The following is a 25,506-nucleotide window of genomic DNA, read 5'->3' as shown; positions in this document are numbered from 1 at the left end:
CTCATCTTTCTTTTCCTTTTACTCTCATGACAGTTTCAGATTCACAATGAATCAAGTTGTTGGTTCCTGTCTGCATTTATTTATTGTCAAACCTGAAAAAAATTCGTTGTGTGTGACGATAAAATCAGTCAACCCTCCAATCAGCCTCCAACCCCCAACATTACACAGTATATCTTGCACTCAAACTACTAACTTTTGCTTACTACAAGATACTACTGAATTAACAAGATTCATGTAGGAGTCATGCTGTTTCCTAAATAGGCACAAGACTCCTCTATTAAGAGAAATGCCTTGTTTTATTATTTTGCAGAGGAGATCCTGCATAGCATATGTAATTGCATATTTTTAGACATAGCTACTGAGGCAGAATTTTAAACCATAGGAACACTATATGAAAGAAGGGCTTATTAAATCTTTTGCATTGTGCTGTTTGTTTGATTAAAATGTGCTCACTCACCCAAGATTGGCCCCTTTATTTATTGGTTTAATGTAATTGATTATATCCCACGTTTTGCCTAATGTACTCTTGGAGACATACTAGTCCCCCCCCCCCCCCCCACACACACACGGGACAAAAACAACATGGGTGAAAAATTTCCGGTGAACAAATGGTGCAAGGCCAAAGGTTTCAGAATAGGAATGCTATTTTGTGACCTCCCTTCTTTGATTTGAAAGTTCATATCTCTTGTATGGTGTCTGGTTCCTCAAAATGAAATTACATCTTCCTGATTATATTAATAAATTAGATTAAAATGTTGCTAAATTTAATCTGCTTTTGTGTGAGTTGCATACAAATGTGTAAAAAAAATGTCATGAGGAAATCATTGCTTTTCAGTTCATTTTGTCAGAAGTATAAAAAATTGAGGTTATCAAATGGATTTCCAGAGTGACTAGAAACCTCAAGAATTTCATTGAAATTATTGCTGCATACAGACTGTAATTTATATTATGTTTCTGTAAACTTAGTTGTAAAGCAAAGGCAAGTTTATTGAACTTCCAAAAAACCCACTTAGTAAGTTTAAGGAAGGGTTCATTTGGTGGGTGAAATGAAAGATTAATAAAATATAAAACTATGCTGCAGATAAGCTTGTAATTTTATGTAGAAATGAGAGGGTGGGTGGATGGATTTAGCGATAAACATAAAACAAGTCATAAATGTCTCTATAAACAGAAAATAGTATAGATGATCCAAAGCTAGCAGTTAAGGGAGGAGTAGAAATTAATTTAGTAGAAACAGTTAGTTAAACTTTAAAGTCTCAGGTGCCTGGGATCCTCATATATGCGAAAAAAGCTTTCCCTTGTGAGATTAGCTAGTTAGTGCATTGATGCAGTGTTGTTGCAAATAAAAGAAGTCTTATGATAGAAAATTACTAAGAACTTAATTGCATTGTCACAGTTGTGTTGTGAACTATGTAATTTGATTTTTAATGCAGAGGTCTTTCTTTGTAAATCTAATAATGTGAATAACCTTACAAAAAAAGAGGAAGTATCTGATACTAGTCTGGTAGGACTTTACAATAGCCGAAGAAATCCTATTCTACTCTCTGTGCTGAAATGTCTATGACCTTAGTAGACAGGAAAATACAGCCTTCCTGTTCAGTTGCTACCTTCCTGGCCTTTGGTTGGTTGGTCTGTCTGTCCATTTTGTAAACCACTCTCCCATCAGGTTTCATGCATGGTCCATCTTGAGGTGAGAGTCCCTTGAGTATATTGATCTGGCTGAGGAAGACATAAAAATATTTTTCGTTTTACATAAATACGTAATTTTGAAATGTAACAAATACTGGAACACCCAGCTGAATGGTTGTCGTTTGCATAATGGGTAATTTCTCTGTTTCTGTCAAAGCTTCAGACTGCTTTTATAATAATTATTTAGACAGTTGTAATATAGATAATACACATGCTACATGGTAGAGTGTAGCTCTCTAGATACATTTAAAACACCCCATTACAAATGAAATCACAATGCTTTCTGTTAGAGTAGAAGTTAGAAAGAAAGATTGATTAGGAAACATGTCATTGCTAGAGAGATTTGTCCAAACATATTGCACTGGATCACTCAGTGAACAAAAGGACCTCGAAGGAACATGTAAGTCCCATAAAGGATGAGAAGTTTTGTCTTGACAGTTCTGTAATAATATATCTGGACACAGCAGAAAGCTTTGACAATGAAGAGCACCCATGAAAACTGAGCATGAAATAAGATTGAACTAATATGAAGTCTAGTTGTTCCAGGCCTTTCCAATTGATTAAAATGGCTGTTAGGTTTAGTATTACAGTTCTAAGTAGCATGATAACCGCTCACCAAGGAATGAATGGAAATGGTAGCTGAACTGCATTCTTATGTGCATTTGGTGCCTTATTCCTGCTAGGCTTTTTCTTTTCTTTTTAACAAGTGGTTTAAGCATCCATACTGGAGAAGCTTGAAATAGAAGGGCTGTGGAAATGGGCCTTTGCTAGAAAGGGTTAACCTTGTGTGTATTTATCGTGGGTTTTATTTGTTTTTCTTAATAGGTGCTCATGTTCTTGAGTGGAATAGAAGGGGCTGTCTCAAAAAGTTAAAAGGTCACAAAATGCTGATTGTGTGTATCAGAGCTGAGTTGCTCAGAACTGATGATGTTACTAATGATGCAGTTGCCACATGGCACAGCTCTACAGCAGTGAAACCCGTAAAAAACTTGTCTATGCTAGGACTTGCCTCCCCCCCCCCCCAAAAAAAAAGGTTTGATTGTGCACTGCTACGTATGCCTTTTTCTTTGCTATTTTGATGTACTTTGGCAAAATGCTAGAATTGTCTTCAAAATGGCTTGACAAAAACTTGGACTCATTGAGTTGAACCAGTTCAGTGAAAAAACGAAATGAGGTCAGTCCCTTCTGACCACCAAGATGAGTGATGCTGGGGATTATGGGACCTGCATGGACAGTCATGTGAGATGGGGACTGAGTAGAAAACATGGCTGTATCTAAAATTTTCTGTCATGCAACACAATCCCTTTGTGTAACTCAGGTTCCCCCTCCCCCCGTGTGTTGCCCCATCTAGTGAGCTGTTCTGAATAAAATGTGATTCAAAGGGAGGAATCTCTGTTTTTACGGTGAGAATTTTGTTACTCATAATGTTCAGATTATAAGGAGCCTCTTGTGGCGCAGAGTGGTAAGCGGCAGAAATGCTGTCTGAAGCTGTCTGCCCATGAGGTTGGGAGTTCAATCCCAGCAGCCGGCTCAAGGTTGACTCAGCCTTCCATCCTTTCAAGGTCGGTAAAATGAGTACCCAGCTTGCTGGGGGTAAATGGTAATGACTGGGGAAGGCACTGGCAAACCACCCCTTATTGAGTCTGCCATGAAAACGCTGGAGGGCGTCACCCCAAGGGTCAGACATGACCCATTGCTTGCACAGGGGATACCTTTACCTTTAATGTTCAAATCCTTCCTTACCACAGGAGGTAATATAGACTGTGGTTTCCTAAACTGTTTTACTTGAATCTGTTTTACAGTATGGACATTTTAAATGGTTTTGTAATGAGATTTTACTTGACTAGAGAGCACAATGATAAAATGAATTGAATTGCTGACAGGGAGCGTGAACGCTAATACAACACACAGCTGTTGAAGGACCTTGACTTGTTAGTTCAAGCTTGTGACCTATTTGGAATTTTAGTGTATGTTCTTGGTACTGAATAGTGGGTTCAATAAGGTGCAGAATCACACGTGGAGCGAAACATCAGTTCTTTATTAAGATCACACCAGAGAATTGAACTCAACAGCCCACCATACTAACTTATATACAGTCCTGAGTTCCTGCCAAAGCCTCTAATTGGCCCCATGCAAATTCCCCTGGTTCAAACTGATTGGGCCGTTTAAACAATCCAGTAGCAGGATGGTCCTGTGCATACGTACGTACTTATCTTTATTACAGTCAAAGGCCAGCAAAGTCACAATTAGCAATTTCGCAGTTACAAAATATAAAATAGCCAAAAACATGGATTTACTCATAAAATAACAATATATAAAACAGCTTAGACCATAGATCTGCTAAAATATAATTTAAAACTGGTTGGAAATACAGGGAATTGTTCTAATCACAGCTCTCTGGGATGGTCCTGTGTATTAATACAATTACCAGTCCCCAGTATTTGAATTGCAGGTCCCGCTCTGTGGTTTCTCTGAGCCACATACACAACACTGGGGATCGATCACTTAGTATATTCTATGCCATTGCTGTACAATTTAACTTTAGACCAAATACTTGGTGAAAGCTCTGTTTTTGAGACCAGTTAATTTCCTGCAGTTACCTTTTGGAAATCTGCTGCTGAATGGAAAATATAAAATATGTTTCCTTTCTGGCTAAAAACGAAAGAAGTTTAGCAAAGTTTGGAGTTCTTGAATTGTGTCAATGAATAATCTGGTGCGAACCCTCCCCCCCCCCCAAAAAAAAAAAGAAAAAGAAAAAGAAAAAGATTTGCATGAGCTGAATAATCATGCCAAATGTAATTGGAAAAGTAATTTTTACCCTTACCTTTGTAATATCATCTCTTGCTGTTCCCGTGACCTCCATGTCACGGTGATAATACTCCTATTCCCTCAACAAGTAATTGAATAATGATGAAATTTTTGTTCACTTGCAAGGAATTATAGCGCAGTCCTCGTTGTACAATGGGAACAGCGCTACGAGCTTTGCAGTTTTAAAAATAGAATGGTACCATGCCTGAGTGAGTTTGAACAGCAAAATTATTAATACTCAAAACTCGAGTCATTCCTGGGGCTGCAGTTCTAAGATAAAAGCAAATGTTCTAAAGAGCAGGGCTTGGATGCTCATTTGTTCCAGGGGGATTCACACCAGTATGTATTTTGTATGATGATTGTAATTCAGTAGCATGGTTTTATGAAACTTTCAATTATTTCCTCTTCCTGAGAAAGCCATGCAAACAGCAGCTGTCAGTGGAAGAAAGTGATGAAACTGTCACTTGAGTCGTGCAATTCAGATTAGTGTCCCTTTATCTGGAGTCTAAGAATAAACATTTCCATTTGTCTTTAATACGAGTGAAATGAGAATTCAAATAGCTCTAGTCTCCAGGATGCCCTATGAAGTGCCACTTTCAGTGTGTCATATCAGGAACTATAAAATGGATGGCCAGTAAAGTTTGCCATATTAACTAAGCCATAGCTTCCCTATTATTGGGCACTTTTTGTGCAAACAGTGTTGAGATGCCATTGACACTCATATCTCTTGTTCACCTTCGATTTAGAGGTGAGTAGTGCAGCCCAATTTCTTCTATGACATGACAAAACAGTTTGAGAAATGAACTCCTTTCTCGTCTCACTTACCTTATGACCGTGGCTTCTGCAAGTTGGCTGGCCGTGTTGGTCAGCTGGAGTGTAGGTGAAGACTGTCGGGTGGCTGGCTCTCCCAGCTTCCTCCTCATCTACCTTTTCTTCCGCCCCCCCTCCAAGCACCATATGGATTATTTGGTCTGATGCACCAAGGTGCAGTTTTGGAGATGAAGTTCCAAATGCATGACATGCAAATGCAATATCTGAGAAACGTGGTTTGCTATTGGGGGGCAGTTGATCTCATGGAGAGTGGCCAGAATGATAAGGAACTAAAAGAATTAGGCTCTGCCACCCTGCCTTCTGAGAGTTCTCCAATGTAATTTCCAGTTTGAGCCTCGAAAGGTTCATCCATCACTGAAAATGATTATGCATGCATAGTTTTCGCTTTGCAGTATTTTCAGTAATCTGATGTATCACCCTATTATAAAACCTGTTTGCTTTTTTTATTCTGGCCATATGAGCACATGGCACTGGTAGTTTTGAATAGGACATATGGGAAGCTGGTATAATTTTTTAAACTACTTTAAATTAAATGAGAATATAAGAGAGCCATGTTGGATCAGGCTAATGCCCTTTTTAGTTCAACACTCTGTTACACAGTAGCCAAAACCGAGGTGCAATCAGGAAGTCTATTAGTAGGACAAGAACTCCAAAAGCCGTCCTTGTCCCAAAACACCAAGAGTGCAGAGCTTTACTACCCTAGAAATAGTGTTCCCTCTATACCTTGTGGCTAATAGCCACAGATATATATGTTTATCCAATCCACTCTTGAGGCTGTGTATAGTTGTAGCCTCCATCACATTTGGTGGCATTGAAGTCCATGTGTTAATTACTCTTTGGTTGAAGAAATACTTCTTTTTATCTGTTCTAAACCTATTGCACATTAATTTCATTGAGTGTCAGGAACTTCTTTCAGATGTTAAGATGAAAATTCTTTTGAATTAATTTCAACCTGTTGGTTCTGGTCCAGCCCTCTGGGATGACAAAAACAATTCTGCTCCATCTTCTATATTAGTGATCCCCAACCTGTGGGCAGCGGACCACATGTGGTCTGTCAACTAATTGGAGGTGGGCCGTGAAGGACGCCTTCTCCCCCCCCTGGCCCTTTACTTCATCCCCCCCCCGGTCCTTTACAACACACCTCGGGTGTTATTGTCTCCCATCATTCCCAGATGGGACTATGTTGTTGCAGAGAAGCAAGCTCAGGGTTCCCATTGATTTGTCATTGTCATGAGTTAAAATTTCCATGAAAATAAAATGTTCCTTATGTTCATTGTTGTGGTGTGTCTGTATCTTATTTTGAAGGGATGTTTAAACATTACCATAGCGATCAGAGAACGTTAGGGCAGTGGTTGAGAGTAGAGGAGTAAACTCCCCCCCCCCCCGGACCTCAGTAAAATTGTCAAGCGTTGAGTAGTCCCTGGTGATAAAAAGGTTGAGGACCACTGTTCTATATGACAACCCTTCAAGTATTTGAAGATGGTTAGCATATCACCTCTTAGTCATCTCCTCTCCAGGCTTAAACAGGCAGAAATCCCTCAATCTTTCCTTGTACAACTCCAAACCCCTCAACATCGTTGTTGCCCTCCTCTGGACATGCTCCAATTTGTCCAGTCTTGGGGTGACGAAAAACGGAGTATAAAACCCAACTTTTTTTCTTCCACTACTTTTGGAATATGTTCTAGGTTCAATTGAATGAAAAAGTTGCCAACATCTATTCCACTATATATTTCTGGTAAGGCCTTGGAGGAGGGCATATCTTATGGCTTAAGATACCTAAAAACCCACTCAGGGCGGCTGTCCTGCCCCTGAGTGCCTCCTCCTCCAGTCAGCTTGCCTATCTGTCCAGCAGCCAGCCAATCGCCTTCCATCCCCCACCTCTGACCACCCCCTCCTCCTTTCACTTCCCTATGAGGCTTGGAGGCTGCAGATCCTAGTTGCATGAAAGCTGCGCCTGCCTGTGAGTTCCATAACAGCTACCTGCAGCCTTTCCAGGTCCTGGGAGGAGGGGGAAGCCGTCCACAGAGTTCTTCCATTCCACCCCCTCAATCTAGTACCCATTGTATTCCTGAATGCTATGGGCTTGGCCGCTAGTCTTCCATATTTACCATAGGAATCCCCATATTGAAACTGACGAGTCATTTGGCACCAGAATGAAGTGGATTGTGGACAGTGTTCTTAAACACTGAAGCTATGCTAAGTGATAAGGTTGCTTGGTGTATGAGACTCATTTTCCAGTGACAGGGTTTTATTGAGCCTAGATTTCAGAGGAGGGGGCGGAGGTAATTTCTGTCACTTTAAGGCTCTTTCAGAAACTTTAACTCTACTAAAAGTTCATGTGACTTGCTTTTTGTAATGTGAATCCAGTGATTAAAGAATTTGTACATTCATGTTGTTTTAACAGATTAAAGATTCTGTGTGGAACACTAAGTGTACTGTTCATCTGAGTCCGGACAAGAACTTCTAACTTTTGGCAGCTGAAGATGGTGTTACTATGGAAACAGATGTTCCTGCTTTCCTTTGTTGGCTGCCTTGGAGGTAAGGATATATGTTAATTTATAATTTCTAAATTAAACTAGCAACAGAGTTATTTCTTTCAAAAGAAAATGCTGAAATCGCGAAGCTAACTCTTCAGTCCATTAAAAGTAAGTACATGTATTATACAGTTTAAACATTATTAGTGTACTAAAACAGTTTCATTTTCCCTGTGTTAGTTATTACATGCAGCTGCACTTTCTAGGGGGAAAAGATGGCACATTTGCAAACAGGCACAAACAGGAAGGTGGGTATTTGGAATACTGATGGACTTGATGTAGCGAATGTATTTAAGAAATGGCATCCCAATCTCAGTAAGAAAACAAGCTGTGCAAGTAAGCAAACTGTTCATAACTAAAGGAGAATTAGATCACTACAAGATTATTTCCTTACTGTCAATATGGCTCTGTTTATAATCAGGTGTCTTATCGATTAATCTTGAATAATGCTTAATCATGAGCAGAGCCTGAATAATTTCTTTCTATTCTACTCCCCACCCCTTGCCCAAAGCAGTTTACAGAAATTTCTAAAACAACCAAAAGAGGCAAAGTTAAGAAATCAAGCATCCTGGGAGGGTTTTTATTCAGTGCTGGCTATCATTGACTACAGACAGCCAAGCAATGACACTTTGACTTCTGCCCTTCAATTTATGCCTCTAACCCAGGGTTGCTCAACCGGGGTTTTGTGAAACTCTGGTGTTTTGTGAGGGCCCTGGAAAGATTTTGTGGATTGAATGGGACAATTTTTTAAAATATTTTTTATTTATTAAAAAATTATCGGCAACATGACCATATATGGTCATGGCAACCCAGCTCCCCTTCCCAAGATGGCCAGTGATTGGTCTGGAGGGGGTGAAAGGGGAGGGGTCCCAGTTATGTAAATCCTTGCTGGATGAGGCTCGTCATTTCTGATTGCTGCAGTCGCAGTGGGGGGAGTGGAGGAGGCTGCCCTCACCCTGGCCCCATTCCTAGCCCAGCTGAGCACGTCACTAGGCCATTTCTGACACTGAGGTGACATGAGGTAGGTTGGGAAGGGACAGGCTTTCCAGTTGTTCCAATTCGGAGTTATTCCCAAGGAAGCATAAATGGAATTTCCAGTCTAAGCTTTGAAACTGGTCTGGACGATTCCAGTGGGATTCAATTTTTTAGTTTCTTCCTGTTTTGCAGCTGCACTCTGAAGCCCACTTATTTTGCTGCCCAGGAACTCACTGCACCTTTGTGTGCTGAGAGTTAAGAGTGTGTATGTGTGCATGTCTATTTCTGTTTTTTTAACGAGGGTGGTTGGTGGAAGATGGTGTGAGAGGCCAGACAGGCATTTGGGCTGTTCTGGGGCTTGTGGGGTGGGGACCCGCCCGCCAGTGCACGTGGCAGGCAGCCCAGCTGCTGCAACATCGATGAAGCCGCCATTGGAACACGCAGGTAGGGTGGTGGCGGCGCAATCAGGGGGGCCCACTGCTAGCACCCATTGCATTCCTGGATGCAACGGGCTTTCGGGCTAGTAATAACAATAATATGGCACCAGCAAAACAAACATAGATGAGTCTGGGTCTGGTCTGGAATCCCTGCCTGAGGTGAATGAAGTAAACTATACTTTGTTTAGATGTAACAGTAAACTTTGGTTTGCCACGCGAGTGTATTGTTGTCATAAAGATCACCTAAAGTTTGATGCACAAATGGCTGTTCACAGTTTACTCTCAGACAGTAAGTTCTTAATTTGAGTAAATATTAAAAGTGCCACATAATCTGGCTTTATTAATATGTTATCATTACAAATACAGAACAGGATCTTAGATGCCCATTCTTTACCTCCTATAAGGAGATGAAGTGAAAGGGACCATCTTTGTCTTGGTAAGAATAGCTGTCCTATAGCTAGTTAAAGTGCCAGTTCCAAACAGTAAGAACATATAAATGTCTGAGCCATTAAGGTGGGCTGTCTTTTACCTGTGTGCTCATTTTATTCTCCAAGAACTGTATATACATCCAACTATTTTTTCTTGTGTTAAATGGTCACTTAGAAACCACATGTTCAGGGTTGGCAGTCTAAGAAATGCTGAACTTGGCTTCATCATTTGTTTACCAATTTTCATTCTATTGCCTAAATCTAAGGTCTCTTCTGTTTTATACACACATAATAACTGTAGCTCATAGAATATATTATCATATAAAGTATAAACCATATCTTGTTTGTATTGCAATTGGAGGAATGGCCTCAGGATTAGCAGAACTTAACTTTATAAACGTCTGAGTGCAGCATTTACCTCTTCAACACCTAGTAACCCACAGGCATAGAATTTTTATTGATCTTCCTATTTGCAGAAATCATAATTCAAGCTACCCCTACTTATGATGAATAGTGTGAAACAGTTGTTCAAATGTTACGCATAATTTTTAAGGAGTTTGTTTAAACATTTTGTTAACATATCTACACTCTCAAGATGTTAGTAATGGGAGCACCACTATATGTTGAGGTGTTGCAACTTACCTGGATAGTACAGTGTATTAAGAGGAAATACTTTTTCTAACACCACTGTGCCATGCAAACTGGATCACAAAGATATAATCATTGTTCCTTTGCTTTTCATTTAGTTTGACAGATGGTTGATGAATCTTTATGGTATTGAAACTGTCAGTGTCTTTCAGGACTGTTCCCCTGCTATGACTAACTTTCCTGTACCTTTTTAGTTTGCCTTTAGTAACTCTGCCTTCACTTGCTCAGTCTTCATTGAAAGCAGCAATGAAGGGAAGGCTAATGTTTAGCAGTTGCATTTGGGGACTCCAGCACCTCCAACTGCTTCTCTCACACAAACGGTCTTGTTGTTTTTTTGCTGTTACCTTGTTTATGTGCTCCTGTTGTTTGAGGAGGAAGTTTGAAAGCAGAGCCATTTCCAGGCAGACGGTCTTCACAAAATGTGTGCATAACTTCAGAGCAACAACTTGGAGGACATGTAGAAGAGCATCCTGGGGTCCTTTGTGACTTTGGTGTCTCTAGCTTGCATAAGGTCCATTGTGTACACTCCTGAGCTTTCTGAACCTGCACCTGTCAAAATAACCAGAGCAATCATTTGACAGGTACGGGTTCAGAAGTGTATGGAACAGATCCTGAACAAGCTAGAGACCCCAAACTTGGAGAAGACCGCCCCCAAATGCTCTTCTATATGACCCGTGATGTAGAGACATGTCCACCAAGTTCAGTATCTCTGTTCTGTACCTTCCTGAACCTGCACCTGTTAAAATGACTGCTGTAGTCATTTTGATAGATGTAAGTTCAGGACGTTCATGATGTATAGACTGGATCCTGTGGGAGCAAGATACACCAGTCTCACTATGACCCTCCATCAGGTGTTCTTCTACCTGCCTTCCAAGGGTAGTGTCTCTACCTTGCACAGGATCCATTATTTTCACTCTTGAGCCTGTGCTTGTTATTTTGACATTCACAAGGTCAGGAATTTACCAAACAGATTCTGTACAATCTAGAGATACTAAACTTGCAAAAGATCTCCAGCTGACCCTCCTCCTCTTCCTGATTTCCAAATTTGGTCAGGCTTGGATTTACAGTGCCCGAGTTATGGTCCACCAAGTATGGTGCTCTTAACAAAATGCTTTGTTGAGACATGGCCGCCTATTTGATACTTTGATGCAATGTCTATTAATGGTTATTAGACAGGTTGTTTTACAGTATTCCTTTTCTAACATACAACACAATGTAACTGGCTTGTCATGTCTGCCTGTTCTCATACAACCCAGTTGAGTTCTATTTATCCCCCTTTGTTGCTGCTTAACTGCTACATTCAGTGGGCAGTACTTTAAATATACAATTAGATCACTCACAAACCATGTAAATCAATCAATAGATTTTGTGTTTCAATAAAGTCCTACCCTTCTGCAGTCAGCAAAGTAGACCTTAGTGATGCTAATGGCTATGATCAGTTTGAATCAACACCACCGCTACATATACAGTGGGGGTTTGTGTGTGGGAACGGGAACGGGGAGGGGAATGAAAACCAGATTGGTAGACATTTAAAATGGCTTGATGTGAACCAAACAGACCACCTTTAAATAAGGTAAGTGTGATTGCTGAATGTGTTTGCAGAAAAATGTGTAGTGTCCCTGAGAGAACGATTGGGAAGATTGTTCTACAGACATGGAACAGCAATGCTGAAGTCCTGTTCCTTGCAATAGATTCAAATAATGATAGTCTGTAATCAAAGATTTTTCATTCCTAGAATTGTGCACTACATTCTTCTTCTATGCTACCATAACATTGTATATAGAAATATATGATAGTTTGGGGGGGGGGGGAAAGAGGTTTCATCCATCTGTAAGAGATATTGATGCCTCAAAATAATATATATATATATATATATATATATATATATATATATATATATATATATATATATATATATATATATATATATATATATATATATATATATATATATATATATATATATATCATAATAATACCTAAAGTTATTTAACAGTAGCTAAGTAAAATCTCTGTGTTTGCCGTCTCTGGTGAATTGTAATTCCTAGGGTTTGGAGTAAGCTGTTAAGTAATTTATTCTAGCTGCTGTACTCAGGACTCTAAATCCATCTGAATGGAGGCAGTTTTGCCAGAACTGTTATTCTTACAATACTTTAACTGAACTCCAGAGAGAGTGTGGCAGAAGAAAGTGCATAGTAATGACCAATCGACTCAACTTTATAGTTGAGTAATGAAACAGTGTTTGCCACAATTCAAGGTGACTATGGCTTGGATCCAGCAATGTGCAGATGGAAATGTTAATGGAGTTAATGTAGTTCTGTGTCCACAAGATCTTGTGCAACAAGCAGCAATTTCCTCATATATCATAGTTCACAGAAATTGGTTGCAAAAGATTTTGTGCAAACGGGATACATTATGTTTGATTTTAGCACAATTGGCTACTGTGGCCTTTTCCTTGTGTCTTCACGTATTGTTGTTGTTAGTTGCGAAGTCGCATCCGACCCATCACGACCCCATGGACAATGATCCTCCAGGCCTTCCTGTCCTCTACCATTCCCCGGAGTCCATTTAAGTTTGCACTGACTGCTTCAGTGACTCCATCCAGCCACCTCACTCTCTGTCGTCCCCTTCTTCTTTTGCCCTCAATCGCTCTCAGCATTAGGCTTTTATCCAGGGAGTCCTTCTTTCTCATGTGGTGGCCAAAGTTATACAGTTATACAAGAACTGTATCACGTGGAAATTTTTGCCCTGAATCTAAGCCTTATTTATTATTTCTAATCTCGCTCTTCTGATTTCCTCAGCAAAGAAATGTTCAAGGTTATTTTCCCCCTTTCTCCTTTGTGACCCCAGGCTTTCGAGATGCATTTCAAACTAGGCCATATAAATTAGTAGTGGAAGCTAGAATGCGAATGCTTTAAAGAGATTTATGAGGTCATGATGAATAAAGTTTTATTATGTATGGAGAGCAATGGCTATCATCTGATATTCATATAAAACTATTCTGGTCATAGTCAGTAATACTTCCTCTTAATCTGATTAGCTTTGGTGTGAAATGAACAATTTACAGTGACTAATATAATGTCAAAAGAATGAGCCACCAGCATTTGAGGAACAAGAGATTTAATTTGAAGAATATTATGTCTCTTGCAGACTGCAATTTTAGTTAATACTTTTTACAAATTATTCATCGAAGAAAAACATTTTAGGTTATTAATTTGCTGCCAGCTTTAATAATAACATATGACTTGCAGGGAATGGTTCTTTGGATAAATGCATTCAGTCCATTGTGTGTATCTTAACTCTTGTGTCTGAAAACTTTTAAGCAACAACTGGTGGAGCAAGCATCAAACTCTTAGTTTGTTGTAAGCTACCAGTAAGAAGCCAATATGGCCAAATGGTCTCCATTTCCTAGGCTATAATTTGTCTTGACTTTCAGTCTGCCTAATTTTAATTGCTGTCATTGATATTTCTTTTGTTTTTATTTTTCTGACATCCATTACATCCATTCAGTGGAATCCTAAATATAGTTACACCTTTCTGAGCCCATTTAGTCAAGTGGACTTTGAAGGGTGTAATTCTGCTTAGGACTACATGTAGGTCATTCGTATGTAAACATCTTAAAATGCCATTTTTATGCAGTTTATACATATACTATGCTGAGAAATACATACAGTATTGCTGGGAAATAATGCTACAAAGGAACTAAATGGTTTGAAAATTGAATGCAAATAGGAACTGAATTAAATTAAGCCTATCACCACCACCACCACCACCACCACCACCACCTCCTCCTCCTCCTCCTCCTCCTGCTTCTTCTGCTTCTTCTGCTTCTTCTTCTTCTGCTGCTGCTTCTTCTTCTGCTTCTTCTTCTGCTGCTTCTTCTGCTGCTTCTTCTGCTGCTGCTGCTGCGGCTGGGTGGCTGGAGTTGCTAGGTGGCTGGAGTTGCTGGGTGGCTTGAGCAGAGTCGCCTGAAACTCAACCCTTCCAAGACGGAGGTCCTCTGGCTGGGTTGTAGGGGGGCAAATCAGGAAGCGTGTTTACCTACCTTGGCAAGAACGCAACTGGTCACCCAAGCCAGGAACTTGGGTGTGACCTTTGATGCCTTGTTAAAGTTGGAGGCTCAGGTCAAAAAGGTAGCCGGCCAGGCATTTTTCCACCTTCGCCAGACCAGGTTATTAGCGCCCTACCTGTCCCCTGAAAACCTGGTCACAGTGATCCATGCAACGGTCACCTCCAGAATAGATTTCTGTAACTCTCTCTCCACGGACCTGCCCTTGAGTTTGACCCAGAAGTTACAGCTGGTGCAGAATGTGACTTCTAGGATCCTCACAGAAACATCTTGGAGGGCCCACATCCAGCCTGTACTGAGGCAGCTGCGTTAGCTACCGGTTGCTGCCAGGATCAGGTTCAAGGTTTTGTTTCTTACCTTTAAGGCCCTACGCGGTCTGGGTCCCACATACTTGAGGGGGCCGCCTTTTGCCCTATGCCCCCCGAAGAGCTCTTCACTGTGCCGGGAGCAAATCTCTTGGTCATACCCGGCCCCAGGGAAGTGCACCTGGTCTCAGCCAGGGCCTTTTTGGTCCTGGACCCTGCCTGGTGAAACGAGCTCCCATAAGAGCTATGGGCCCTGCAGGAGCTTTCGACATTCCGCAGGGCCTGCAAGACGGAGCTCTTCTGCCAGGACTATGGTTGAAGCTGGCACACTAAGGAAGATTCTGACCCTCCTCTTAGGCCCTCTCCTGTGCCCCACCCTGGAGGCTATAGTGTATGGGATTTTTGTGATTTTCCGCCACAGGATTTTTACTAGATAGTATAATTAAATTTTTTAGGGGAATTTTATTGGGGTTTTTATGTATATTGTATTTATGTATATTGTAACCCGCCACGAGCCCTTGTGGGAGTGGCGGACAAAAAATTCAATCAATCAGTCAATCAATCAATCAGTCGATCAATATATCCCATTAAACCTCCCTTATATTAACACAAACACAAATTGGCGGTACAAAAATTCTCATCCCTCTCCCCAACAGAACGGGTGCACTGCGGTGCATCAGAAAGCTTCCCTATGCCAATAGTAACCAGCGCAATGATCTGCAGATAAGGTTGCAGTGTCTTCCGGCGGGCCCACACGATCTCCCATGCCCCAGCCACAACCTGGCTTTTAATTAAATTAACTTTTGATTTTTGTTTCTTATAGTGAAGAAAATATCACCTGCTATGTCCTGACATGATGTTTGGGTTAATGGAGACGTTATAATTTTAGAATACACGTTTCTTCTGTTTCAGTGATGAGGCAAACTGTGTTCGCTTTGCAGACTGTCTGTGCAGCAGGGAGTCTACGATCCAGGCTAGAATTGTGAACAGGAATTGATCACAGACTACTAAAATGCATTCCCGGATGGTTTTGTACATGGTTAACTACAAAATGCTTCAACTCTGTGATGCATTAATGCAGTGCAGAATATACTCACATTATACAATATCGATGAAACTGCCCACCGATTTTAGTTTTTTTCTGGGTATAATATACTGAACATATGAGGCTTGCCTAATTAGTACTTTTAAACCCCATTGATTTCAATCGTTTCAGGTGGGTTGCTCTGCTGGTCTGAAGTATATGAGCAAGTTTCTAGCTTAGTAACACCTTCAAGACCAACAAGATTTCTAGGGTATCAGCTTTTGAGAGTCAAAGCTCCCTTTGTCGGATACTGTTGAGTTCTGTTACAGTCAAATACCTGTTTAAGTGTCTCATCGAAATCAATTGACTTTATAGAGCTTCTTTGTATCTGGACTCTCCCTGATAAAACTATGGATATATTTGAAAATACTGATTGATGAATTCTCCAAGGCTAAGGTCAGAAGTAGCCTGATAGTAGCTTTTCTGGATGAACATTTGATAAAGGGCTATGTGTTCTCCAAACATTTCTCTCCCAGCTCACAGTATGACTACTTGAGTGCTGATGGTGCTAAACCTGCCTGCTGGGAATTTCAGTTCAGTTGCCCAGTACATACTTCGTAATTCCAGACATGGCAATGAGATCACCCACACTCTATGCATTCACTTTGACACCATCTTGACAAAAGCCAGCTTATTGCACTAGTTAAGAGCAGCAGCCCTTCATCTGGAGAACCAGGTTTGGTTCCCCCACTCCTCCACATGCAACCAACTGGGTGACCTTGGGCCAGTCTCAGTTCTTTCAGAGGTCTCTCAACCTCACCTACCTTACAGGTTGTCTGTTGTAGAGAGAGGAAGGATAGGTGATTGTAAGCCACCTTAACACCTTAACACTTCTTTGGATAGTAAAAAGCATGGTACAAATAACCAGCTCTTTTTAAAATCCAAACACCATAGAAGCTCACTGGAATAATACGATCTGGCATACCACCTTCATTGGTAACCTGTTCTGAACTGCTGGAGCAACAACTGGGGGGGGGGGGGAAGAGACATAAAGTTTGCTGTCACAGATAAAACCAATGGAGTTGGCAGACTCATGCACTGAAGTGTACAGTTCCTTCAGAGCTCTGATTTAAAATACAGCAAATATGAATTAGAAAAAAAATAGTGGCTGGCTTCACTATTTAAAGATGAGCATAGCATTAATGACAGAGTCAGGGCTTCACTGGAAAAAGCTTATCCACTGGCATTATCACTGTACAGGCTATATATTGGACGCTCTCCTTTAAATACCCTGATGTCATGGGTGTAAAGCAGCCAATATTGTCATGTGTACCTCACAGATCTGCAGGAGGAGGTACACTGAAGGACTAGTGATGGAATATTTGGGAACAGTCTCTCGTGAATCTTTCTAATCCCCTTTTAAAGCCCTCTATACTTGTGGTCATCACTACATTATCTAGCAGTAGATTTTATATTTTAATCACTCGCATAAAGTATTTCTTTTTTTCAGTCCTGAATCTACTGCCTGTAAGCTTCATCGGACACCTTCAAATTTTAGTACATTGAGAGAGAGAGAAATTTCTCCTTGTCAGCTCTCTCTACTCTATGCATAATTTTATAAATCTCCATCATGTCCCCCTTAGTCATCTCTTTTCTAAACTTCAATATTTCTTCATAGTGAAGTTCCAACCTCCTAATCATTAAATAATCATTAAATCATTAAATAAGTCACCATGCGGTCAAAATGCCTGTTGGAGGCCCCTTTTCCTATATTCTTAATAATCTAATCAGCCGCTACCAGAAGTCATGTGAAAAGTACTTAGATTGCAAATATCCATAAGAGGCAGTTAAAGAAAGTCAGTGGTAACTGGTGAATAGTCTTCTCACTTTGCAGTTTAGTCTTACCACTGAATCCACAGTGTTAACATCAGTATAGATGGGATGTTAGTTGTGCTTTGAGATGGATGAATAATTGTAAAGCATTCTTCACTTATTCAACCGGAAGCAGTAGACATGCATTTCAAGATCTGTCTGTAATTTTGTGATGTTATTTACTCAGATTTGGAGAACTGGAGATGCTGCTGTTCTCCCTCTTGAGTCCAGGAGGATATCTGTATCAGGTGGTTCTCGTTGTTCTTGCTAGGGAGGCAGGAACAAAAAATTATTCTTCTACTTTCTGTTTCCTTAGCCAGAACTGGCCTTCCTTCAGTTTTCCTCCTGCATTTCAGGGAGTGTGGTTGGCTAGAAAGTTCTGCTGTTCTTTCAACCTCTTAATTCTTTCTCCTTCTCAACTCTTCTCCAAGTAACATACATGCATGTTTTGGTCTTTCCATCTCACCACAGGTATCTGAGGTTTTGTGTTGAGGGCTTACATTGTGTATTATTCTGTTATATTTATCTTTGCCTTTGTAGCCCAGCACAACTTTAGCAGTTTGGCATTGGCCTAGATCCATTTTTTTTCAACCCTCCTGAACTGGGATCCCCTTAAGGGATCTTGGGAGCATAAGCTTCCAGTAGGCGTGCTCAGCACAGAGACTGCCAAACTTGCTGTGTTCCTAGGTGTTGCTATGTAGTGGCAAGTGTCCATATAATTCCTGTCCAATCTGCCATTCTCACCCATTTCTGCACTGGGAACTTTGCTGCCCTAGCTCCCATGCAGGAGCACAAATCTGAGGCAGACAAGGTACACCGGGACAAATGCTCCGCCATGAGGGAGCAGGAAGAGGTGGGGCAACATGCCCCAACTCAAACTCCAACCTGCAGCCCGGCGCAGAGCCTCCAATGTGGAAACAGTCTCAAGGTGATCTGAGGGAATACGTTTTCCATTGGTCAGCAGGTGAGCTGTCCCATGTGGATCCAGCACCACGTGCCAAGCCAAACCTTTCTAGCTGTTATTAATAAAAGTTGTGGCTATGTTGCATCCCAGTAAGAGTTTGTATCTCTGTTGTGTCCCTCCTGCCTGCTCCAACCCACCCATTCATCTCTGAGGCTGCAAATGATATCTTGATTTGTGTAAGGTGTATAGATATATACACACTCTGTAATAAGAGACTCTTCCTTAAATTTCTTGTAAGAGATTCTTTGTAAGGTATTTCACTTGGCAATTAATTCTAGGGTCTGTTTTGTTTAGGCAGTAGGTTTCTGGCACTTCTGCTGCCACAATATTGAACCATTTGTATGGCTTGCTAAATTGCTAGCTGCTTGTGTGAATAGGTACCCATGTGGTTCGGGTAATTATAACCATGCCATCAAAATAAAGTCTTTCTCTAGTGTTGCTGTAATTGGACAAAGCCTTCTGGGCATCTATTCATACAAGTAGCCAACCAGACAGAGCTTTATATAGCCATGCATCTTTGGACTATGGGCTCAGTGCTGCTGCCAGCATAACACATAATTTACCCTGTGAAACCACTTCAAGGGAACTCGTCTGTATGCTGAATGTTCATTTTTTATTTATTTATTTCGAAAGATTTTTCTCTTAACAAACCTTATTGTTTTCTAGTCTCCATTTCCCTGACTACAAGAAAGTTAAAGGACAGGCTTGCGAATGAGAAAACATTGGAGATTAACAATTTATTTGCACTAGCCAGTTTGCTGATCCATTAGAGGCCAAGTAAGAAGCAATCAAACCGAGATTCAGAGAAACAGACTCTTTATCAAGTCAGTTCTATAACGTATAGAACACAATTTCCTGTTCTAGACAAATGCCCACTCTATTTCCGTCTCCCCACTGCCCCCACATCTTTCCTTTTTGCAACTGTATATGAGCTGACCTGGCAAAACTGCAGAAGTCAGTGGATTTATTAGTGTGTAATTCTGTTTAGGGCTGGATTATAAGCTATTCAAAATTAAGGAACATATGGCTAATAATTATTTGATTTAGGTTTGTGGTGATCACATGTTGCTTGACCTTTATGTAAGAGCAATTATTTTAAATATGACATTATCTCAATCTTCCAAAACACTACTACTGTTTGCAAACAAATATGCATGTGGAGTCTACTAAACCTCCCCATCCTTAATTTCACCAAGTTGAAACCCCAATATTATTGATGTGGAACACATCTTCTAGTGCGCTTGGTGAAATGGAAGTAAGTTCATAAATCCCACCCACCGAGCATGCCTGAAGACCCTGTTATGTTGTGCAAAGTGGACCCCTAAGGTGAAAAGCTTGGGCCCTGCTACTGAGAAGTCCATTTTTCTGATGCACACTGTTACGTTCGGGGGTAAGCTTGGTGCTGTTACTCTACATGGTGTTTCTAGGATATACACAGTAACAATAGATACAGAGTCAAGGACTACACACCAGTCGAGTCAGAAATCAAAGGTCCAGTCCAGAGGTAAGGACACAGAGGATCAAGGGTTCAGGGGTCCTGTTCCAGGGCTTGGAAACAGGTGCAAGATACAGAATCAGGGTCCCATGCTGTAGGATCAAACACAGGTTACTAGGGACAAGGTAACAGCTGAGGGTAGATCTGTTTGCTAAACCAGCCAGCTCACCAGGGGGAACAAACAAAGTTGCTCCCACACCGGGTTTTGCTCAGTGTATTCCTTTTCTCTGCCTCCTTTTGCTGACATCCATCAAGGCCCAGTCGCATTCATCTTCTTACGGGTGCAGGTCTATACTATTTCTCTAAAAGCCTGTCAGTCCTGGTCCTGCAAGGACTGCAGTCCAGGAATTGACAGTGATCTCTGCTGAGCAATCAGGCGAGTACTTTGTCTTCTCTCTAGAGCTGTCCGACACGCTCTCCTCCTTCTATGCTCTGCTTGTTCAAAAGAAACTGGCAAAGACTGAGGCCCTGGCCTCTGTGGTGTCTCTTTCTTCTCCTGACAGAACGAGCAGCCTGGCCATTATGGGAAATGTTTCCACTTTCTGATGCTTCCCGCCTTTCAGCTACCTGACTTTTTTGATTCCTCCCAGAAGGAGGAGGTGGCAGCTGGCTGGCCCATGATGCACACTTATGTAGATTGTTAAAGTGGCACTACACAGATCAGACCTCTAATGATAATCTTAACTGGTGGGTTGGTTCATATGAGATTTATTTACGTTTAAATATTTTACCTTGCTTTTCTCCCATTTTGGGAACTCAAAATGTCTTACAAAATGTGGTACACAATAATGATACACAATGGGAAGGTGAATCTCTCAGTCAACCTAGGGTACAGGTCCATCTCAATAGCTAGCCATCCTGCCCTCCTTAGCAAGTAGAGCAAATTATTAACTCTCTGCAGAAATCCATCTTTGCACATTGGCCTTGTGGTGCATTTTATAGTTCTCTTTTCTGGGCAAACAAGCGGCAGTCAGGATCCCAGGAACTCCCTGGTGTGCTTCCAAAGACCTTGCTTTTTCAGGGCATGACATCTGTGACATAGTCGGTCTGTTTGAAATCTGAATACTATCAGAATGAATAAGGCTTGGCATGTTGTTCAAATGTGGCTGAAGGTCATAGGAAGTAGATATTTCTCCTGGAGGAAGAAAAAGCAGGTCTGTTCTCTGGAGGTTTGTTGTGTAATTAGTGGAAGAGACAGAATAATATCAGCACAGCAGAGACTGTTCAATCAGTCCTTGTTGTTTTCTCCAAACAAAGTGAAATCTATTACACATAACAACCCAACACCGCCATATATTTTCCCCTCCGCAGGTAAAAAGCTCCCCCAAGCTGGTCATATTTTCATTACAGTAACGGGCCAAAGTTGACGGAAGAAGAGTGCTGCTGACAGCGGCTGCTGCTGTCTCGTTGTATAAGCTTGAAATTGCTGCAACCACAGCCGCTATGATGATGAACAATACGGAGGAAGTTATCTGTTTGTATTTCATTTTTAAAGTAAAGTGGAGAAAGGGCAATTACACGTGTTAAAAAAAGACATAAGCAGGGCATCTCACGATGCTTGCCAATTTCACAGTTTTGATGGCGCTATTGACATTGCTGGTGCAGTTAACAAGATACAGGAGAGCTAACACAATTTATGATTTGAAAACAACAGCAACTGGAAAGTAGACAGAGCTGCCTTGCTGATCTCACTTTCCTGATGGGATACTGGTTCCAAAAGATCAAGCAGGCTCCCTGATTGGTGCCCACCTGCTGGAATAGCTACAAGCTGCTTGTGGGTGGGATGACTTTGGAGCTTATTATACAGGCAAGAAAATGTGGATAGGCGGTGTTTACATGCAGAAGCAGCATATAAGCCTTACAGCTTCCATATAGAATTGGGGAGCTATGCTGAAGGAAGAAGTGAGCTTTATTTCCCTACAACAGCATCATGACTGCATCATGGAAGGGTTTTGCTCCATCTATCACTGGGAATTTGAATATGTATGTATCCCGAGAAAGATAAACTGCCACCTTTAGCACAGTTGCACCCTTTGAAGCCATTGACATTAATTGACAGAAGTTATTATGTTTGCCTCTTATTTTGTTAGACATCTATGTTTTAATATCATGGATTCTCAACAGGGCATATTCAGAATCTTTGGTGGCAGAATGCAGGCCCAGGATTTTAGGCAGTCTTTTCTGCCCATTTGCAAAGCCTTCTAACAGCAAGTGATAGCAAGTTGTTTGTACCACTCAAGGTAAAATACTACTTTATGTAAGGTAAAAACAGCGCTGGTCACCCTGATGGATGACCTCCATCGTCAGCTGGACCGAGGCAGGTCAGCGCCACTTGTACTATTTGACCTCACAGCAGCGTTCGACCTGGTCAGTCATGAGCTCCTGGCTCACTGCCTTGCTGACGCCAGAATACTGGGGACAGTTTTCCAGTGGCTGATCTCCTTTCTCCAGGGTCACAAACAGAGGGTGGCAATTGGAGATTGACAGTCAAACTGCTACTAACTCACATGCCGATTTCCACAGGCTGCAGTCCTCTCTCAAATTTTATTTATCATCTTTATGTGCCTTCTCAGTTAGTTCAATGATTCAGTCTTGGGTGCCATCAGTATGCAGATGACACCCAACTCTTCCTCCTGATGGGTGGCCACCTGATTCACTCCCAGAAGCTTTAACCAGATGTCTGGAAGCTGTGATGGGATGGCTCAAGCAGAGCTGTATAAAGCTCAACCCTTCAAAAACAGAGGTCTTATGGCTAGGTAGAAAGGGTCCAAGCAAGGAGTGCGATCTGGATGGAGTGCAAATGTCAGTGAGTCACTCCACCAGAAATCTGGGCGTGTTCCTATATGCCTCCCTTTCCACGGAGGCACAGTTCACAAGAGCAGGCAGTATTCTTCTACCTGCACTAAGCCAGACTACTAGCGCCCTACTTGGCCCCAGGAAAACCTAGCCACAGTTTTCCATGTAGCTGTCACCCCAAGACTGGACTTCTGTAACTTGCTTTATGTGGGCCTACCCTTATCCTTGATCTAGAAACCACAACTGATCCAGAATGCAGCCGCATGGGTGCTCATAAGAGCATCTTTGAGGGCCCACATCCAGCCGGTACTCCAACAGCTGTAATGGTTACCAGTGGAATACTGGATTAAGCTTAAGGTCCTGGTTATTATCTTTAAGGCCATATGCAGTTTGGGTTCAGTGTACCTGAGAGACTGCCTCTCTGCCCATGCCCCCCCCCAAAGAGCACTACACTTGGCCAACACCAACCAGCTAATGATTCCTGGCCCCAAAGCATGTTTGGCCTCCTCCAAAGCCAGGTCATTTTCTATCCTGGCCCACAGCTGGTGGAATGAGCTCCCAGAAGGGAGCCTCCAGGCCCTGTCAAAGCTACCACAGCCCTACAGGGCCTGCAAAATGGAGCTCTTCCACCAGGCAATTGTTTGAGGCCAATGGGAACACCTATTGGGCTCCTAGGACCCCCTTTCATTCAGATACACTCTCTCTACAGGCTGTAAGGTCTGTAAATAAACGTTTGTTACCTGTGTTATGTTATGATTACTGTTTGCATTGACACATTGTTAATGTCACAATGATTGATCCATGTTGTACTGTATTACACAATCTATGTCCTCTGTAAACCTCCCTGAGCCTAATAAACAATTCCCAGAATTTTCCTTTTACTGTTTGAAAACAATAACAAAAATGAAGGCTGTTATTGAATTATGAAATGAATGGCATTTTCCTATAAAACTGCTAATATGTTTCAATGGATTATCTTAAGAATGTTGTTCTTTCCTTTTTAATCGGAATATGGTGATGGTTCTGGCAGACTCCAGAATGTCCCTGCTTTCCGTTTCTGCTCTACATATTTTGAGAACATTCTGGACCCCGCATTGTTGACGTTGGTTGGTGACACTGCCAGCCTTTAATATATCCCTGAGAGCTGTGTTCAGGCTCTGCAAGAATGGCTGCCACTCTGCCTGTTGTTTTTACAGAATCTGAAGCTTCACAGCAATGCAAGCCTGAAGTCTGATGAAAAACTTGTTTCTGCCAAATAAGTTTAACAGTGCAGGTTAGCAGCTTTTGTTAACTAAGTACTGGGCGACTTAGGAAGTTAAATTTCACTTTATGCCACTTATTCATTTATAGTCTGCCATTTCCCCTCAATGGTGGGGGCCTAAGCAGGTCACAAAAAAAATTACAGTAAAGAAAAAAGGAAAGGAAAGGAGGGAAGAAGAGTTTTATATGCAGAGTATATCTTCCTGTCTCTGTTTGCCAAAAAGACCTTTCTGAAAACCAAAAAGCTGTGTTCAGTTTGGGTGATCAGCTATGCCCCAGCCTTATGTGCCTGCAATAGAGCAAGACAAACATTCAGCCTGGATATGTCAAGCTGGCAGCCATCAGTTCTCTGAAATTACTTACACAATCATTACACAAACCTTTACACAGATTTGAGTAGATTCAAGTACATATCTTTGTTGGTCTTAACAGTGCCACTGGACTCTGGTTTTGTTTTGTTGTACAAATTTGAGTGTCTTGCATACTTTATGCTATCTTAAAATCATCTGAAGATTCAAGACTTTATGTGAGATGTCGGATGGGATTCAGCAGAGGATTTTTGTGGACAGAGGTAGAGATTTTCTGTTGACTTTCATCTGCCTCAACCAACTCCTGACACTCCCCATGCTGTTTTAGATGTCTGGGAAATTTCAGGGAAGGGGCATTTTGGGCAGGCAGTGGGAAGGGAGGAAGTAGCTTTCTGCTGACAGAAATCTGTTCATTCATCAGAAATAATTGGTTAATCCAAGCTACTGGTGTTGCCAATGTGAGTAATGAATCTTTTCCTAACACCCAACTACAGCTTGATGCAAGGTATTGCATGCAGTGTTGAGTATGTTGTGCTTTGTCTACATTACGTGATTGGTTTGTAGGCAGCATAAAATGTGAGAGATATCTGCGGAAGAACTCTGGGTTGAAAGGTGACAACATGTACAATGAAATAGTAAAACTCATAGGAATCCATAATTGTAAGAAGAAAATATTAAAATAAGGATTGATAACATAAATTTAGAATTTACTCCGCTGAGAGTTTGAGATACCCTAGGGTTTAGTGATTACAGAAACTGAATAGTGAATTATCAAGTTATTCCATATAAAAACACTGAAGACAGTTTAAAATCTAGTACTTCATAATTTGAATATTTCCAGATTAGAAGTTACTTGGGTGATCTGATATATTCAGTTAAAGGAAAACCTGACTTAAGAACATTAACAGGATTTGAGGAGTTATTAATAACAGACAATAAAAATGTATATGTAGAATCTATTCTATTTTTTTGGAAAGAATGCTTAAGCTGGATAGAGTTTTCCTTGTTAGATGGCAGCAAAACATAGATAGTAAACTAAATGACGCAAAATGGAAATTGATCT

At 41.2% G+C, this 25,506-nt stretch overlaps 1 protein-coding gene across 5 annotated transcripts in view; it reads left to right on the top strand.

Moving 5' to 3' along the window:
• The window catches only part of CNTN3 (contactin 3), a 232,517-nt gene that overhangs the window by 34,140 nt on the left and 172,871 nt on the right, over positions 1-25,506 (top strand). For 4 of the 5 annotated variants that reach the window (XM_077325207.1, XM_077325202.1, XM_077325203.1 and 1 more), the window contains one exon: positions 7,733-7,866. The exons of the other annotated variant lie outside the window; for it this stretch is intronic. In XM_077325207.1, coding sequence (XP_077181322.1) covers positions 7,812-7,866 — 55 coding nt within the window. In that variant the 5' untranslated portion in view covers positions 7,733-7,811. The remainder of the gene's footprint in view (positions 1-7,732; positions 7,867-25,506) is intronic. 5 annotated transcript variants of the gene reach the window in all.

This window comes from Paroedura picta, chromosome 3 (assembly GCF_049243985.1).
Source record: "Paroedura picta isolate Pp20150507F chromosome 3, Ppicta_v3.0, whole genome shotgun sequence".
Classification (NCBI taxonomy): Eukaryota; Metazoa; Chordata; class Lepidosauria; order Squamata; family Gekkonidae; genus Paroedura; species Paroedura picta.
The sequence above is the reverse complement of the archived record's forward strand: the minus strand, read 5'-3'. Positions and strand labels throughout refer to the sequence as shown.